The sequence below is a fragment of the Schistocerca cancellata genome, chromosome 2 (genome assembly GCF_023864275.1).
Source record: "Schistocerca cancellata isolate TAMUIC-IGC-003103 chromosome 2, iqSchCanc2.1, whole genome shotgun sequence".
Classification (NCBI taxonomy): Eukaryota; Metazoa; Arthropoda; class Insecta; order Orthoptera; family Acrididae; genus Schistocerca; species Schistocerca cancellata.
The window spans coordinates 168,591,882-168,612,307 of NC_064627.1; the positions used below are offsets into that span (position 1 = coordinate 168,591,882).

The 20,426-nt window shown below is 43.6% G+C and overlaps 1 protein-coding gene across 1 annotated transcript in view; it reads left to right on the forward strand.

The window, feature by feature from the left end:
• Positions 1-20,426, forward strand: part of LOC126144345 (uncharacterized) — a 117,835-nt gene that overhangs the window by 85,028 nt on the left and 12,381 nt on the right. The window contains exon 3 of the mRNA XM_049915485.1: positions 16,979-17,131. Within this exon, the coding sequence (XP_049771442.1) occupies positions 16,979-17,131 (153 nt within the window). The remainder of the gene's footprint in view (positions 1-16,978; positions 17,132-20,426) is intronic.

Genomic DNA, 20,426 nt, shown 5'->3' on the forward strand with positions numbered 1-20,426 from the left:
GGGCGGATGCTCTTCCTGTGGCCTCAGTCGTCAGTTACCTAAAGGAGAGAATCCGCGCGTCCCATATGCGAATCTTGTAAACTCTGTCGTGTGTGTGATCGTATTTTAACCGTTTGTGAGTCGCATTTCATGAGGCGGAAATTTGGGACCAGCCTAGAATTTACCTTAACCCGCCTAAGAACACAAGGAGGCTGGCAGTGCACAAGACATGGTCGTTAATCCGCAGGCAGATTCGATCCGGGTCTGGCTCACCACTCTGTCCCTCAAGCCAGCGTGCTGAGCGTTACGTAACATGAGCCAGTCACTTCTAGGAAAGTAAGGTCTCTGACTTAACAGTGAACCACACTATTACACACAACACGTTTCATGTAGGACCAGCAGGAACTGAATGCTGTAGACGAAAAAAATGAATTGAGAAGTGCTGATTAGTCCAGTGAACTGAATAGCAAGGAAGCGTTCCTGACAGGTAGCGGCTACTATATGGCAACACACCTTTTGGTTTGAAGAGAGAAACTGTATGTGATCCTGAGAAGCAGTTATAGTTCAATTAACACTGTAGTGCACTTGTCCACTGCAGTGGGCAGCTGTTAATAGTCATTCCTTTGGCATTTTTAATCAGTCCTGAGGCTACAAATGCACGCAGTTCACTCTTGCAGATACTCCCCACTGGTGCTGTACTCTCCGTGTATTTGCAGCCTCAGGACTGATTAAGAACGCCAAAGAAACCACCGTTAACAGCCGTCCACTGCAGTCGACGGCTGCACCACAGTGTTAATTTCCAAATAAAGGGCCCCAAGTGCGGGTTCTCCGCAACAAAAATTTATCTGACAAGAACTGGCATGTGTCTGCACTTTCACGTTTAGTTTCGTTACTACAGTAAATGAAATTGCTTGTCGTGGTCTGGCCAGTATTAACATTGGTGTTTGCTCTGTCGTTGCTCCTTCGACATCCGAGTTAAACATCAGTCAGACTGCAAATATCGATGACGTGCAGACATAAACAACAGTTATTTAAGGGAGGGTCGGTACTTATAGTAAAGCGTCGGATTTCTGATATAACGGCAGCCTGGCGGTCTGACACGCGCTTCGGCTACGCGTAATGATTGCCTGGGATCTAAACGAATTTGAGTTTTGAGCACTTCATGTCTGAACTACACAAAATATTATAAAGTTCGAACAGTTAAAATTAAATTATTTCCTCCGTTGATTACAGAGGGAACGGTAGCACTGACGGCAATGAAAATAAATTCATGTCTCGGTGTCGTAAGCTGTGCGCTTTCCATGGACAAGGTTGTCTCCAGGACTCTTACCCTACAACACAACTGACTGCGGAGGCTGTTACGTCAGTCTTCTAGTCTGAAGGTAATACAGGAAGATGTCAGAGTCACGGGTGTTGGCCATCGCGTTAGCGTCCCTGTCAGAGAATTTGACTAACAAATTGCTTCGCTCTATTTGTTCCGTCTCATGCGTGGTTAAGCAATTCGTGCCAGTTACGGAATGAAACCACTCAAGGACGGTAAGGTGACGTCAGACAAACATCTTTTCGGCGGAGTGAACGAAGTAAGCATTTCAATTACAGCACTTTAGGCGCTTTGTTGCTAACTGCAGAACATACACACGTGCATCTGGGATATGTATTAATCGTCCGGGGAGAAGCTATTTTAGTGGCAACTTACGAGTTATTTAAAAACTGTAGTCCAATTTACAGGCTTTGATGGTACATGAATGACTGATGCAAGTAATGAAACATTAATAATTTCATGCTAAGTACTTGCAAGTACAAAATTAATATCATTTCCTGTTGTGAAAAATAAATACTGGTTGCTTCATTTGTTTCCGAGCTATCACGCAGGTTGATGACATACGAAATGAATACCAGTCAGGCTTCTATTAAGGGGGGTAGGTACACTTCTTCGTAAGTAAGAGAGACTGTTCGATGAATTTTTCATATCATACAAACCATACTTACAAGTATCTGAAACTCTAGAATCTATTTCATTTATGAAAAAATGAATGAGCTGTTACGTTTTAAACTATATGTTTAGAAAAAATCAAATTTTGTAGTCAATTATCTCAATTTTTACCACAGTTTTTAATAGATTTGGAAAATTCTAGAGTTTCATAACCTGTAAGTATGGTTTGTATGCTGTACAAAATTCATCAAAGAATCTCTCTTACTTGTGAAGAAAAATGTACCTATAGCAACAAATGCAGCCAATAGTAAGCAAAAAAACGATGAAATTTCACATGTAAAAAAATTTATTTTGTTAGGTTTTTGAACTTCTCCTGCTATGAGTGTGAATCCCGAATCCTTCCTGGTCATGCTGACAAAGTTTTATGAATTTATTTGTGAAAGTATAGACAGTGGAAATTAAAATGTCCTGTGGTGTCTCTCCTGCTCCAAGTCGGCCCGTTTGATGTCCTATCCCCCTTAACATCAAACACAGTATCTGCTCGAGTAAAAGTTACGGACGACTAGAAGATACCAATGGACACACTAAAAGCTGCAGAAGTGTGCTTTTTAGCTTTTAGCAAACCTTTCGACATTTTCTTTGACAAAGTTAGCAGACAGAATTTTTCACTACGCGTTATACAATGTTTTCGCTTGTACCTGACGTCTCGTCAGTATTACATGATATATGATACTTCAAATTCGTCATGGACATGCATTATCAGGCGTCATCCTGGCTTCACATTAGGTGTGAGGGTCTTTTCATTGTATGCCAATGACATATCCTCCGTTCTGTCCCCACTGTCAGAACCACGTGTATGCTAATGACCTCTGGTTATAGGTAATTGTATAAGAAATTAACTTGAGAGCATGCACCGTGAAGGTCAATGTCAACATGTGCATCGTAATAGATATGGAATATTGGGTTAAACTTCAGAGTGCAAAACCCAAGAGATACTGGTAAGCCAGCTGGGGTGGCCGAGTGGTTCTAGGCACTACAGTCTGGAACCGCGCGACCGCTACGATCGCAGGTTCGAATCCTGCTTCGGGCATGGATGTGTGTGATGTCCATAGGTTGGTTAGGTTTAAGTAGTTCTAAGTTCTAGGGGACTGATGACCTCAGATGTTAAGTCCCGTAGTGCTCAGAGCCATTTTGATACTGGTAAGGCATTCAAGGGTTGGAAATACCTCGAAACTTTAATACTAAATGGAACTAATGTGAATTGCTCTTCCTTAACAATGGATCTGGGAATGATACTGAAGCAGAATACATATATGCAACTGGACTGAAGGCATTGTGATTCTCCATCTCTTACAAAAAGATTGACACATGCCTGAATAAAATGGTAAAGGGTCCCTTTGAGACATCCAGTTTTGCAGCAACCTCAGTGCCACCTGCACACCTTTCATGAGCATTTTAAAAAAAGGAACTGTACAGAGACAACCCATGACAGATTCCTAAGGGCCTGCAGGCAGGCAACCTCTCGACTCTCTTAAGCTGAGTGGCAGTAAGCTGCTGCTCTAGTGCCTGCTTGCAGGCACGCAGGATCTGAAGGATGTCGAAGGCACATGAATTTCAGAGCTGTGGACTTCTTTCCTCATGTGTCGACACCTTGTTGTTTGAAGCGTCATCGAGCAAGAGGGCGGTGTTAGAGGACGCCTTGCTTCTGCACTGTTACAGAGGAAGGTTGTAAGCGCTTTCGAGCCAAATTTAAAACCTTTGTATCTCACCGGGAGACAGTTACGAAATTTCTTAAAAGCAACCCTTTAATTTTATTGTGCATTATACAAGGTGTCCCAGAAATGTTGCGACAAACTCCAAAGGGCTGAAGAGGATCCCTTGAGGATAGGAACCCATGTCCAGGAACGTCACTCAACGACGCTACAGAGCGTCGAAGTTATAGGCGCTGGCACCTGCCACTACGCTACCGCCTCAGCAGCGAACGTGACTTTGTACGCTGACAGACCGTAGGCGGAACGACTTGAGACTTTATTCGTTATTCAGTGATCTCAACCGATTGCCACGATTGCCAGTGGAGAAGGTGGAGCTAGCTGCTGCCTAGACAGGCCTTGACTCCTATGAATGCGACTCTCTGTCGCCTTGATGGATGATGGTTTCAGACACGGGTTTCTATCTGCAGTTAGTTTTTCTCGTGGGACCCTCTGAAATCTGCGATGTTTTACGTCGTACGGGAGTATAAAAATTTTTACTGGATACTATGGACAGTGCACTGAAAATCATTACATCAGAACTTTCTTCATTTGAGACTAGTTATTGTAGCTATTAAGAGTACTATGTTTTCAGTTTCGTTAGTACTTCCAAGTACATGTGGCAAGAGCAAGCCATTAATACTTACACCGAGTTGACGAAAGTCTCGGGATACCTCGTAACGTTGTGTCAAGTGTAGTGCACCAACTCGACGTGGTATGGACTCAACACGTTATTTCAAGTCCGCTGCAGAAATATTGAGCCATGCTGCCTCTATAGCCGTCCATAATTGTGGAAGTGTTGCCGGTGCAGAATTTTGTTCACGAACTGACCACACAATTGCACCCCATAAATGTTCGATAGGGTTCATGTCGGGCGATCTGGGTGGCCAAATCATTCTCTCGAATCGTCCAAAATGTTCTTCAAACCACTCGCGAACAGTTGTGGCGCGGTGACATGGCACATTGTCATTCATAAAAATTTTCGTTTCGGAACATGAAATCCATGAATGGCTGTATTTGGTCTCCACGTAGCCAGACATAACCTTTTCCAATGATTGGTTCAGTTGGAGCAGAGGACTCTGTCCACGTCATGTAAACACAGCCCACGTCATTATGGAGGTACCACCAGCTTGCACAGTGGCTTGTTGACAACCTGGGTCCATGGCTCGAATCTTACCATCAGCTCTTACCAACTGAAATCGGGATTCACCTGACCACGCCACAGTATTCCCGTCACCTGGCATCCAACCGATATTATGACAAACCAAGGAGGGGCGCTGCAGGCGCAAAGACACTCGCGTTGGTTGGGTGCTGCCATAGACAACTGACGCCAGATTTCGCTGGAATGTTCTAACAGATAGATTAATCATATCTCACATTGATTTCTGCGGGTATTTCACGCAGTGTCGCTCGTCTGTTAGCACTGACAACTCTATTACCGCTGCTCTCGGTCATTAAGTAAGGCTCTCAGCTAGCACATTGTTTCTGGTGATAGTGCCACTCCAAAACAGCAGGCAACCTCCACCTTGCTGCACTCGCTGGACAGTGTGTCTATGGCGTTCAGCCTGACCGGGTACCGTCTCTGGCGATTGTCTGGTTGAAGGTATATGCGACACTCCTTGGTGAAGAGAACGTGATGCCAATCTTGAGCGGTCCGTTCGGCATGTTGTTGGGCCCATCTGTACCGCGCATGGTGTCGTGGTTGTAAAGATGGACCTCGCCATGGGCGTTGGGCATGAAGTTGCGCATCATGCAGCCTATTGCGTAGCGCACAGTTTGAGTCGTAACACAGCGTCCTATGGCTGCACGAAAAGCATTATTCAACATGGTGCTGCTGTCAGCGTTCCTCCGAGCCGTAATCCGTAGGTAGCGGCCTGAGCAAGGCACGTCATCGTCAGTTCCTGTCTCTCTGTATGTCCTCCATGTCCGAACAACATCGATTTGGTTGACTCCGAGACGCCTGGACACTTCCCTTGTGGAGAGAACTGCGGTACTGACGGTCTAGACATGTTTGAACTACACACAAGACGAGCCGTGTACCTCCTTCCTGGTGGGATGACTGGAACTGATTGGCTGTCGGACTCCCTCCGTCTAATAGGCGCTCCTCATGCATGATCGTTTACATTTTTGGGCAGGTTTAGTGAGATCTCTGAGCAGTCAAAGGGACTGTATCTGTGATACAATATCCACAGTCAATGTCTATCTTCAGGAGGTCTGGGCACCGTGTTGATGCCCGAAATGTGGTATTCTCGGACATGCTTGACATTGTGGATCTCGGAATATTGAATTTCCTAAAGATTTCCGAAATGCAATGTCCCGTGTATCTAGCTACAACAACCTTTCAGCGTTCAGAGGCCGTTATTACCCGTCGTGCCGCCACTTCCACGTCGGAAACCTTTTCGCATGAAGCACCTAAGCAGAAATGACAGCTCCGCCTATGTTAATGCTCTTTTATACCTTGTGTATGCGGTAATACCGCCATCTGTATATCTCCATATCACTATCCTATGACTTTTGTCACCTCAAAGGATACTCCCTGGGCAGCAGGTCAGATTTTGAAGTGTTGACGCAAAACGGTTAGCCTTTGCTGACAGGCAACACTTACAGGTGGAGCTATGACTTTGCAAAAAACATCAAGTAGTAAATTACGTGACATGTTTGCGGGAAGACGTTAGACACAGAGAAAACACAAGAAATACAATGAACTGGGTACATATTAAGGTAACAATGGTCACAATATCTGCAGTTACACCCCTAACACCCGATATATATATATATATATATATATATATATATATATATATATATATATATGTTGTGTGTGTGTGTATTTGTGCAGACATACACTTTTTAAAAGGAACAATGCCTACTGACATTAACAAAATAAATGTAAATTAGAATGTCAATGTCATCAAGCATTATTGCATTTAAAACGTGTATGTTTGCACAGAAAATACACTTTCTAAGTGTGTTATTACAATCTTTTGTATTGGCTAACAATACGAGCCCCTAATTACCAATCCATTCTCTAAAAACCGAACATCAATAACATTTTGCATTTTCGCAATATTTGCAGTGCAGGTTTTAGGCGATTCACCCTGTGCATGACAACAAATACTTTGGCTTTCCCTATCACTTCGACCCTTTCCTGTTCCGCTCATGAAAGGTGTACTGGAAGAACGACGGTCACTAAGAGCAATATATCTAATTTCCCCGATTTTTACCGTTATTGCCATGTTAGTGAGTAGAAGAATATGTTGCCTAACTCTTGCAATATATGTTCTCGGATCTTTTAACAGTAAACCTCTCCGTGATGCACAACGTCTCTCTAAGTAGCATCTACCACTAGATTTTGACGGGTACGCTTTTAATCCATGTATCCGATTGTATAACCTACTACAATGTTCGAAATCAGAGAGACAGAGAGAGAGAGAGAGACACTCTTGAAAAAGCAATACAAAAAAAACAAAAAACAATACAAATACACTGCACGAGACATCCACACTTCGATAACACTGAAGATGCTCCAAGAACCAGCAGCATGATGAGCTTGACCATGGGTTGCTGCAATTACGAGTGTGTTTATGGAACATGTAAATGTAGGCCCCAAATACTGCGTTGGTGCTAAAGTTTGTAGCTTTATAAATGACGTGTCGCGTCACCAGTACGAAGTCCCGAAGCAGCGACTGGTGCTTACCACAATCAAAGTGCTAATGGGAAAGGAAAGATTTACGTACGATTTCACACTGATTTCTGTAACCATTACTTCACAGGAGTCTAACATTTCAGTTTTGAATCTTACTCTTTCGATTGCGATTTCTACCAGTTCCTGCTTAACTGGTCGGCGGTTCTCTAGACGATTCCGACCATCGTCAAAATTCGACGAATGCGGATCAGCAGGTATGTCCAGTTGGTTTATCCTGATTGAGAGAATTTAAATCAATTTATGTTGAACAAAATACTGTGAAAAATCGTAGTTTTCATCTAAAATCTGTAGGTTTGCTTCAGGTGCTATTCGAGTTGTTGCAATAAGAATAGAAGTAATATTATAATGGCAAGTAACGAACATGGCTAGACGGTGGATACTTTGCGTAACGGACGACATCTTTGAGAGGAGGTATGTCTGGGAATAGCTTAACCGCTGAATCTGAAACTTACAACATACACTCGGAAACTTCGATTTGGACCATGATTCAAATTAAAGATGTCGTAAATTTTTGCCTCTGGTATTGCTGCAAAGCCATTATGTCTAATTCACAGTTTTTAGTTTAGGTACTGTCCACGTACTCAGCACTTATTCTTTCTGGTTTGTTGGTTCCCTGTAAAACTAACTGATAATCATGCGGGAAGTCATCGGTATTGAAAACTGGGTATTACCTCATGTTTTGCCTACGATATGTCCAAAAAGCTCTGGAAAATAGATCCACGTTCGAGGGCAATTTTTTTTAATATCCAGTGCCACAGTCACATCTAAGAAGTCCCTCTATTTTGTTTGCAATGTGACCACAGCCATAACTTCACACGATTAGCTGATTTTGTTAATGTGCCATTATAAAGTGGTTAGTTCTGTTCTCATAATTTTACACGGTCGGTGTAGTATACTCGAACGATAGAAACATTTCGAACTCGTACTCTACACACATCAAAAAAGTTTTGCATCAACACGGTGCCCAGATCTCCTGAAGATAGACGTTGACTGTGGATATTGTATCACAGATACAGTCCCTTTGACTGCTCAGAGATCTCACTAAACCTGCCCAAAAATGTAAACAATCATGCATGAGCAGCGCCTATTAGACGGAGGGAGTCCGACAGCCGATCAGTTCCAGTCATTTAACCAGGAATGAGGTACACGGCTCGTTTGTCTGTAGTTCAAACATGTCTAGACCGTCAGTACCGCAGTTCTCTCCACAAGGGAAGTGTCCAGGCGTCTCGGAGTGAACCAAATCGATGTTGTTCGGACATGGAGGACATACAGAGAGACAGGAACTGACGATGACGTGCCTTGCTCAGGCCGCTACCTACGGATTACGGCTCGGAGGAACGCTGACAGCAGCACCATGTTGAATAATGCTTTTCGTGCAGCCATAGGACGCCGTGTTACGACTCAAACTGTACGCTACGCAATAGGCTGCATGATGCGCAACTTCATGCCCAACGCCCATGGCGAGGTCCATCTTTACAACCACGACACCATGCGCGGTACAGATGGGCCCAACAACATGCCGAACGGACCGCTCAAGATTGGCATCACGTTCTCTTCACCAAGGAGTGTCGCATATACCTTCAACCAGACAATCGCCAGAGACGAGACCCGGTCAGGCTGAACGCCTTAGACACACTGTCTAGCGAGTGCAGCAAGGTGGAGGTTGCCTGCTGTTTTGGAGTGGCACTATGTGGGGCCGACGTACGCCGCTGTTGGTCATGGAAGGCGTCGTAACGGCTGTACGATACGTGAATACCATCCTCCGACTGATGGTGCAACCATATCGGCCGCAGATTGGCTAGACATTCGTCGTCTTCTTCCGCGCCACCATCATGCACATATTGTGAATGACTACCTTCAGGATAACGACAGCGCTCGACTAGAGTGGGCAGCATGTGCTCCACAGATTAACCCTACCGAACATGCCTGGATCGATTGAAAATGGCTGTTTGTGGACGACATGACCCACCAACCACTCTAAGAGATCTGCGCCGAATCGCCGTTGAGGAGTGAAACAATCTGGACCAACGGTGCCTTGATAAACTTGTGGATAATATGCGACGACGAATACAGGTATACATCAATGCAAGAGGACATGCTACTGGGCATTAGAGGTACTGTTGTGTACAGCAATCTGGACCACCGAAGGTCTCGCTGTATGGTGGTACAAAATGCAGTGTGTGGTTTTCATGAGCAACAAAAAGGGTGGAAATGATGTTTATGTTGATCTCTATTGCAGTTTTCTGTACAGGTACCGGAACTCGCGGAACTGAGACGATGTAAAACTTTTTTTCTTATGTGTATTTGAATAACACTTCTGCCATAGCGACATGTGCACCTAAACACAAAAACTATTGATATATTGATTGTTAGACACGGTGTCAAATCAACTCGTGGAAAGCAATGTTCTAGACAATACAACATGATATTTTATTTTCACTTACGTTTTTATACATGTGAAAATAATAGTGAAGGTAGAAAATGGAAGTGTGTTCCAGTGTTATAAATCACAACGAGCTCTTGCAAACACAGTGATACCTACTAGGAACATATAAAACATTGTTAGCTGGGGAGAGTTCCGGCGACTTTTCTGGTGAAGATATGGTGTGGCAAGCACGACAATCAGAAGTGACGGTCTGGGGTGCCATTTCTTGTCATAGCAGGACCCCTTTGATTGTCATCTGTGACATCCTTACAGCACATCATTACTTCGACTGTTTTGTACTCTCCTTTTGTTTCCATTCATGGCAAGCCGTTCTGAGCTAACATTTCAGCAAGATAGCGTCCGACCGATCATGGCGAGAGTTTCTATAGCTTATCTTTGTGGTTACCAAACACTACCTTGGTCAGGAAGGTTTCCGAACCTTTCCGCAGTTAGTAAAGTTTGGAGCATATCAGCATCTCGGTATTTTCACTATCTAAATCGCCAATTGGACAGACTTTGACACGATATTCCCCATGAGTACACCCAATGAATCTATTAATCAATGCCAATAGTCAGAGGTGGACCAAAGCTTTACTGACTTGCCCAATTTGTGAAGTTCTTTCTCTTGAACGAATCACCCATTTTCTCTGAAACTGTAATGATTTGTTTGAATGTGGATGTGCACCACATCTATCGATTTCCATATCATTCGAATAATTCCTTCGTGGTGCCTCTTTTTCTCTGAGCGTATTTATTACCAGCTCGTGACTCAAATCATGAGACCACCTACAACAGCCATTATTGTCAGAGTTGTCTCTGTTTCTTCTCTCAGTCAAGTTATCGAACTGAGGTTCGAAGTTTTTTTAGTGCACTGGCGAAAAATATGGAGACTAAGTTATGAGAAAGCATCTGTTGTAGACTGATACGACTTGTTGTGGAATGTGCTGATACGTTTCAGATTATTTGATTGGACATTTTATCACATCTCAGTTCCACGAACTGATACGAAGGACACATAACGTCCTAGTCGTCTTAAGGCGAACTCCAAGAGTACATTGTGGCTGATGTAGAATTTCTGACAAACGAAAGAATATGTGCAGATTGAAAAGAAGGAATATTAGGCGATAATGTTGTCCACCTGTATTGTTGATTTTAGTTTAAAAACACACCCTGACGCGTTCCGGTCATAGCCATAGTCATAATCCGTCAGATAAGAAACAGAACAATGAGAAGTAATATTTACACAAGCATCAGAATAATATATCTACAGGTAAAAATAAAATTATACCACATTTAAAACGTCGGTACACTACATCTTGTCATTTCTCATGTATACCTGCACCATACACTTGTGCTGAGGCAGAATGCTTAAAATAAAAATCTGCTGCCGCTTGTTAGCATCAAATGCAAACAGACTTCTACAATTTTTTCTACTATTCTTAGTTATCAGCACTAGTCTATGGTACAAATAGGCATGAGAACTGACAAGATACAGTGTATCGCGATTTTAACAGTGATATGTTTCCATTTCGTCCTTTATATGTATTATTATAACAATTTTAGAAATACAGCCGCTGATTTGTTCTACTTCTAATCTGACAGATTGTGATGATGGCTGTGACCGAAATACCATAGGGCGTATAATTAAAACACGTAGCGATGTAGATGGACAATTATATTAATTGATAACTATGATCGCGGACTCACATAATGATGTTAAGTCATTTATAGACAAGGAAGATTAGAATTTAGCGCCTCGCCGACTCTCGTTAGGGTTGTAAAGTAAGGCTGGAATGAACAACGAAGAGGGAGAAACTCGACTGAGTCCATTTCAAAAAGAACCGTCCTAGCATGGGCGTTAAATGATAAAAGGAAACGACGAAGAATCCTAATCCATTGGCTGAACGGTCATTTGAATCCTTTCCATCGCGAAAGCGAGTTCCGTTAGACTTCTTGTGCGCCACCTCGCTTAGGTGTAGCAAACAGACAAATGCACCTGAAACCCAAAGCCAAAAACCAACAGATTGTGCCCAGCCAGAAACAGTACATATGTTCCGTATAACGTAGTCCTTCAACTTCCAGAAACAACCATGCTCTGCTACTAAAATGGTGCACACTACTGTAGTAACGTTGCCTGGGAATGGAAGGACTGGGCAAAACAACGACTGAACATCATTCGTATCAAGATTTTTATTCGTGTTCTTCCGAAAAAGTAGCTTTACCAATTAGGTCAGCAGGACCTTGACATATTAAACAAAACAATTCAGACAAAATAATTTAAAAGTTCTTAAGATTTAAGTTTCTTACGGTTTAAGTACAAAACTCAATAAAGTCCAAATAAGAGTTTTTTGCAATAAGTAGAACATAAGCTAAGAAAAGTCCCCGAAACAGGCAGGCAATACACATCTCTAGAAAGTGTGGCTAAAATAAAATACCTAAAAGAGAGTATATCAAAAGGAAGAAAAAGAATTAAAGCTGCTCGATATGAAACCACCATGCATTGGGCAATGTGGTCCGGACGAACGGTCCCAAAATTAATCTAGGCAGACGTGATACGCTCTTCACCATGCTCCTCCTTTTCTAAGCAGCCAGTGGGCCCATGCCCCAAGGCACAAACATACAACGATAGCTTGAAGAACAGAAGTAATTTTTAAATTGTTGTTGTTGTGGTCTTCAGTCCTGAGACTGGTTTGATGCAGCTCTCCATGCTACTCTATCCTGTGCAAGCTTCTTCATCTCCCAGTACCTACTGCAACCTACATCCTTCTGAATCTGCTTAGTGTATTCATCTCTTGGTCTCCCCCTACGATTTTTACCCTCCACGCTGCCCTCCAATACTAAATTGGTGATCCCTTGATGCCTCAGAACATGTCCTACCAACCGATCCCTTCTTCTGGTCAAGTTGTGCCACAAACTTCTCTTCTCCCCAATCCTATTCAATACTTCCTCATTAGTTATGTGATCTACCCATCTAATCTTCAGCATTCTTCTGTAGCACCACATTTCGAAAGCTTCTATTCTCTTCTTGTCCAAACTATTTACCGTCCATGTTTCACTTCCATACATGGCTACACTCCATACAAATACTTTCAGAAATGACTTCCTGACACTTAAATCTATACTCGATGTTAACAAATTACTCTTCTTCAGAAACGCTTTCCTTGCCATTGCCAGTCTACATTTTATATCCTCTCTACTTCGACCATCATCAGTTATTTTGCTCCCCAAATAGCAAAACTCCTTTACTACTTTAAGTGTCTCATTTCCTAATCTAATACCCTCAGCATCACCCGACTTAATTCGACTACATTCCATTATCCTCGTTTTGCTTTTGTTGATGTTCATCTTATATCCTCCTTTCAAGACACTGTCCATTCCGTTCAACTGCTCTTCCAGGTCCTTTGCTGTCTCTGACAGAATTACAATGTCATCGGCAAACCTCAAGGTTTTTATTTCTTCTCCATGGATTTTAATACCTACTCCGAATTTTTCTTTTGTTTCCTTTACTGCTTGCTCAATATACAGATTGAATAACATCGGGGAGAGGCTACAACCCTGTCTCACTCCCTTCCCAACCACTGCTTCCCTCTCATGCCCCTCGACTCTTATAACTGCCATCTGGTTTCTGTACAAATTGTAAATAGCCTTTCGCTCCCTGTATTTTACACCTGCCACCTTTAGAATTTGAAAGAGAGTATTCCAGTCAACATTGTTAAAAGCTTTCTCTAGGTCTACAAATGCTAGAAACGTAGGTTTGCCTTTCCTTAATCTTTCTTCTAAGATAAGTCGTAAGGTCAGTATTGCCTCACGTGTTCCAGTATTTCTACGGAATCCAAACTGATCTTCCCCGAGGTCGGCTTCTACTAGTTTTTCCATTCGTCTGTAAAGAATTCGTGTTAGTATTTTGCAGCTGTGGCTTATTAAACTGATTGTTCGGTAATTTTCACATCTGTCAACATCTGCTTTCTTTGGGATTGGAATTATTATATTCTTCTTGAAGTCTGAGGGTATTTCGCCTGTTTCATACATCTTGCTCACCAGATGGTAGAGTTTTGTCAGGACTGGCTCTCCCAAGGCCGTCAGTAGTTCCAATGGAATGTTGTCTACTCCGGGGGCCTTGTTTCGACTCAGGTCTTTCAGTGCTCTGTCAAACTCTTCACGCAGTATCGTATCTCCCATTTCATCTTCATCTACATCCTCTTCCATTTCCATAATATTGTCCTCAAGTACATCGCCCTTGTATAGACCCTCTATATACTCCTTCCACCTTTCTGCTTTCCCTTCTTTGCTTAGAACTGGGTTTCCATCTGAGCTCTTGATGTTCATACAAGTGGTTCTCTTCTCTCCAAAGGTTTCTTTAATTTTCCTGTAGGCAGTATCTATCTTACCCCTAGTGAGATAAGCCTCTACATCCTTACATTTGTCCTCTAGCCATCCCTGCTTAGCCATTTTGCACTTCCTGTCGATCTCATTTTTGAGACGTTTGTATTCCTTTTTGCCTGCTTCATTAACTGCATTTTTATATTTTCTCCTTTCATCATTTTTAAATTAAACAAGTAAAAACTTAAGTCATCAGTTAGACCCTGACAGCGTAGACAAAACAGTTGTGGTGGGTTGTAAAAAGATAATAAGGTACCTGGCCAAGGCAATCCTACCCTCTTACACCTGATTGGAAGGAAGTTCAGGAGATTCAGTTTCAAATCACGCTATGCGGTGGAACCGGTAAATGCTTAACTGTCGTGTGGGACGGAAACGTAGGTGGAAGGAAGAAGCGAACGGTTGGCTGATGAACTTCACTTACGTCAAACACAAGCTTGGCTTTGAGTCATAACCCAGCAAAATACAGTACGAGAAACAAGATTTGCCCCCTAAGACACATGAGCCTGCGGGCTCCAAATAGCTAAAGAAAACGACTTGGCGATTTATTGTCAATGTAACAAGAAAAAAAAAGAAAAATGGACGTCTTGAATAGTGATACGCTGAACATAGAAAAATTACAAAACCTCAATAATTTAAAAGAGACTGTCAAATCACAGCTCTACGACTGTTAAAAAACTGAAGCTATGATGTTTTCACACGAGTGACATGCTACTCGGATCGCCTGGCTAGACACAGGAACAGGGAACAACAACAGGAGGCTGAACTGAGTCCGATATAGAAGCAGCAGGGCACAAATTCAAGCTGGAAGCGAACCAGTCACTGTTATCACACACTCACAGCGGGGAGCAAGATCAATCTTTACGAATGCCGCGTGGCTTCGGCACCTAAGCAACGGACTAAAAGTAGTTCACCGAACACCCATAGCCGCTTTGTAGTGACAAACAGTGAAAAACTTGGAGCCGCCAGGAAATGTGTGGATGACGATGACCCACCTTTCGCCTCCGAATCTGGCCAGTCAAAGGAATAATATGTCCACTCCCATTTCCGGTGCACGTCCCTCGTGTCCGGAAGATGCTCAGCCAGGCAAACTTGGAGGTCACCACGGGCGGCAGAACAAACAGGCAGCCCGTTGCCCCAGAGACCCACGCTGCCTGTGCTGCTTCACTTATTGCCTCTCCTGGAAAAATGCCTCAACGCCACTCGCAGCAGACGTGCCTCGCCACTTAAACGTCGAAGGTCGTGTTCCAGGAGACGTGGCGTGAGCTTTAGATCGTGCAACGGTTCATTATTGTTATTAGTTGTAGCAGAAGCAGTACTTTCAATATTAACTTCATTAGTGCATAATAAAGCAGGTGTTGACAGATGTGAAAATTACTGAACTATCAGTTTAATAAGCCACAGCTGCAAAATACTAACGCGAATTATTTACAGACGAATGGAAAAACTGGTAGAAGCCGACCTCGGGGAAAATCAGTTTGGATTCCGTAGAAATGTTGGAACACGTGAGGCAATACTGACCTTACGACTTATCTTAGGAGAAAGATTAAGGAAAGGCAAACCTACGTTTCTAGCATTTGTAGACTTAGAGAAAGCTTTTGACAATGTTGACTGGAATACTCTCTTTCAAATTCTAAAGGTGGCAGGGGTGAAATACAGGGAGCGAAAGGCTATTTACAATTTGTACAGAAACCAGATGACAGTTATAAGAGTCGATGGGCATGAAAGGGAAGCAGCGGTTGGGAAGGGAGTGAGACAGGGTTGTAGCCTCTCCCCGACGTTATTCAATCTGTATATTGAGTAAGCAGTAAAAGAAACAAAAGAAAAATTTGGAGTAGGTATTAAAATCCTGGGAAAACAAATAAAAACTTTGAGGTTCGCCGATGACATTGTAATTCTGTCAGAGACAGCAAAGGACTTGGAAGTTATCGATTCTTTTGTATCAATGTTTTAATTAAGTGATTTTAATTAAATCATCGGCTTTGGATGAAACAAAGCACTTGTATCGAGGCATTTCGACCATGTACGTAGATTGTTATACTTTAACTACTTTAGAAAGCTTTCCAAAAAAAAAAGTAGTTGAGCGTTACAGTCATATTAGGCTTTGTAGGCTTTGCTTGGTTAAAAACATCTTTTCTAGTGAGAGGTAACCTTGTCTTCCAGTAACTGCTAGTCGCCCTGGGGACAATTTCTGAAAGAGAATGGTTCAAATGGCTCTGAGGACTATGGGAGTTAACTTCTGAGGTCATCAGCCCCTAGAACAGAACTACTTAAACCTAACTAACCTCAGGACATCAAACATATCCATGCCCAAGGCAGGATTCGAACCTCCGACCGTAGCGGTCGCGCGGTTCCAGACTGTAGCGCCTAGAACCGCTCGGCCACCCCGGCCGGCTCTAAAAGAGAAGCCAAGTACGAATAAAGTAAACGCAAGTAAAGAGATCGATATAGAAAGAGACGAATAATGTTAAGCAATTTTATGTTATAGCCAAAAGTGACTGCTACGTTACATTAGAGTCGAATTGTACTGGGCGAACATGTAAGTTGTGATGATCAGAGGGCTTTCGTTCTGAAGCAATCGATGAGATACAGATTTAGTTCTCCAAAGGTTAATCTACGAAATGAACGGAGAATAAAAAGAATTATATGGCACAGTGAACTTAGTATCGACTGTTGTGTATGAATTGTGGAATCTGTCGTTCTCATGTAACAGGAGAGCCACCGCAGTTGCTACTGGAAGTGTAGAAGATGGCTGCCTCTGCATCGGCAGTGGATCTGCGCTGACAACGGTGTGTCTCGATATGTTGCAGCTCGCGCCATCAGCTGCTACCAGTGTAACTCCTTCGAGGATCCTGACTGCGACAAGATAACGATGGGCAACGCGACGTACGATCGCCTTCTCAAGCCGTGTGACGGCGACTATAACGGGGCGGAGCCCTTCTGCCGCAAAATGGTTCAAACGCGTGAGTACTGCACACAGTATCTAAATTTAGTTAACAATCTGAACTGCTTTCGCAGAAATGAAATAATTTTCTTCCGCTACTGAGTTAGCAATGTCGTAGTAATACACTGCTGAGCCAAAACATTACGACAAACGGGTTAACAGTGTGTTGGTTGACGTTTGGAACGCAATACAGCAGCAATTGGCTGGTGCCGATTCGGCGAGTCCTTGGTAAGTTCCTAGAGGTATGTGGCAACAGTAGCCGCACATCACGTGTTTGCGGTCGGTGGGTGCGTTTTTGGCTTCCACCAACGTGCAAGATGTATTCTGTCGGGTTCAGATCAGATGAATTTGGAGGCCAGGATATCAACATAAGCTCACTATCATGCTCGCTGTGACATGGACATTTAGTCTGCTGGAAGAGGCTATGTCTATTGGGCGAGACATCTAGGGATGCAAGGGGTGCAAGTGGTGAACAATAATGTTCACTTAATCCGCAGCAGTCACGGCGCCTTCGTTGCTACCAGAGATCCCAGGTATGCCCAGATGAATATCCACCACAGCTTAATACTGCCCCATTGACCTGTGTCCCTGCTACAGTACATGCCTTGAACAGCTGTTCGAATCGACGACGGAGTATCCCGACACGACCAATGACATGTTGTAACAAGAAACCTGATTCATCCGGCTGGGCAACGCTTTTCTGTTGATCGACGGTCCGATCTCTATGATCCCGTGCCCAGTACAGTCGTAACTGACGATGTCTTGGGTCGGCATGGAATAACGTAGGTTTTATCTGCTGCGCAGCCGCATGCTCAACAATTTGTACTGAATGGTGTGTTCCAAAACACTTGTGCCTGCACTGGTATTGTAGTCTGTCGTCAGATCTGTCACGAATTGCCACTTGTCGCCTGGGCGTGGTTTCACCCTCTTTCAACCACTTTCCATATATGTTCACAACAGTAGCAAGTGAACATCTAATTAGCTTCACTCTTTCCGAGATGCTCGTTTTCAGTTGCTCGGCCATAATTATCTATGTCAGGGAAAATTTCTCCATCTGCAACCCGTATCGTCTCTAGAATGAGTCACCACAACTCGAGTCTCCTCCACTTACATACACTACTGGCCACTAAAATTGCTACACCAAGAGGAAATGCAAATGATAAGCGGGTATTCATTGGACAAATATATTGTAGTAGAACTGATATGTGATTACATTTTCACGCAATTTGTGTGCATAGATCCTGAGAAATCAGTACCCAGAACAACCGCCTCTGGTCGTAATAACGGCCTTGATACGCCTGGGCATTGAGTCAGACAGAGCTTGGATGGCGTTTACAGGTACAGCTGCCCATGCAGCTTCAACACGATACCACACTTCATCAAGAGTAGCGACTGGCGTATTGTGACGAGCCAGTTGCTCGGCCACCATTGACCAGACGTTTTCAATTGGTGAGAGATCTGTATAATGTGCTGGCCAGGGCAGCAGTCGAACATTTTCTGTACCCAGAAAGGCCCGTACAGGACCTGCAACATGCGGTCGTGCATTATCCTGCTGAAATGGAGGGTTTCGCAGGGATTGAATGAAGGGTAGAGCCACGGGTCGTAACAAATTTGAAATGTAACTCCACTGTTCAAGGTGCCGTCAATGCGAACAAGAGGTGAGGGGGACGTGTAACCAATGGCCCCCCCGTACCATCACGTCGGGTGGTACGCCAGTACGGCGATGACGAATACACGCTTCCAATGTGCGTTCACCGCGATGTCGCCAAACACGGCTGCGACCATCATGATGCTGTAAACAGAACCTGGATTCATCCTAAAAAATGCCGTTTTGCCATTCATGCACCCAGATTCGTCGTTGAGTACACCAACGCAGGCGCTCCAGTCTGTGATGGAGCGTCAAGGGTAACCGCAGCCATGGTCCCCGAGCTGATAGTCCATGCTGCTCCAAACGTCGTCGAACTGTTCATGCAGATGGTTGTTGTGTTGCAAACGTCCCCATCTGTTGACTCAGGGATCGAGATTTGGCTGCACGATCCGTTACAGCCATGCGGGTAAGATGCCTATTATCTCGACTGCTAGTGATACGAGGCCGTTGGGATCCAGCACGGCGTTCCGTATTACCATCCAGAACCCACCGAATCCATATTCTGCTAACAGTCATTGGATCTCGACCAACGCAAACAGCAATGTCGCGCTACGATAAACCGCAATCGCAGAGTCGGAAACGTGATGGTACGCATTTCTCCTCCTTACACGAGGCATCACAACAACATTTCACCAGGCAACGCGGGTCAACTGCTGTTTGTGTATGAGAACTCGGTTGAAAACTTTCCTCATATCAGCACGTTGTAGGTGTCGTCACCGGCGGCAACCTTGAGTGAATGCTCTGAAAAGCTAATCATTTGCATATCACAGCGTCTTCTTCCTGTCGGTTAAATGTCGCGTCTGTAGCACGTCATCTTCGTGGTGTAGCAATTTTAATGGCCATAGTGTATGACACGCCCACCTGATAGACTTGTATACAATTTTCTAAAAAAAAAATTTGGTAAAACTGTATGATTACCTCGTATCTCATAGTCTCATTCAGTAGCTTCTTGATGAATTGCCTATAATTTTGTTGGAAGTTAAAAAGAAATGGAGATGAGCGTTTGGTGTCATTGGCCGGGAGGCCCCTTAAGGGGCAGGTCCGGCCTCCTTGGTTCAGGTCGTATAATATTTGAGGGCACATTGGGCGACCTGCGCGCCGGATGGGGATGAAATGATGATGAAGGCAGCACAACACCCAGTCCTTGAGCGGAGAAAATTTCCGACCCAGCCGGGGATCGAACCCGGGCCTCTAGAACAGCAATTCGTCACGCTGACTATTCAGCTATCTGGGCGGACATATTTTTGTTAATGATCATAGTTATTGTCATATCTCGACAATACGTAACATGATCGAAATTCCAATAGTTTGTGATGAAAAGTAAGGTTTGCTATGTGACAGTATTTGGTGCATGATAAGTCGCACATTACTGCATATGAAATTTAGCTAAGGTACTGAATTTTTCCTTAGTGTTGGGAGCAGATAATTTATCTCCAATTTGAAGAAAAAGGACTGTACGTAGCTCACACAGTTCCGCTAGAGCGCATAGAGTATAGAAGTGGAATGAAACATTCGTGACATCCCTTCTATCTCAAACTGTTTTGGCAAACGTTAGCCCACAAGAGGGGAGAAAGCGGTTAATGTGCAGAAATTACTTTTAACCGCTATATGCAAGTAACTTAAGGTATCTTCGACGGAGAAATGTAATTTTAAGGGTCATCAATAG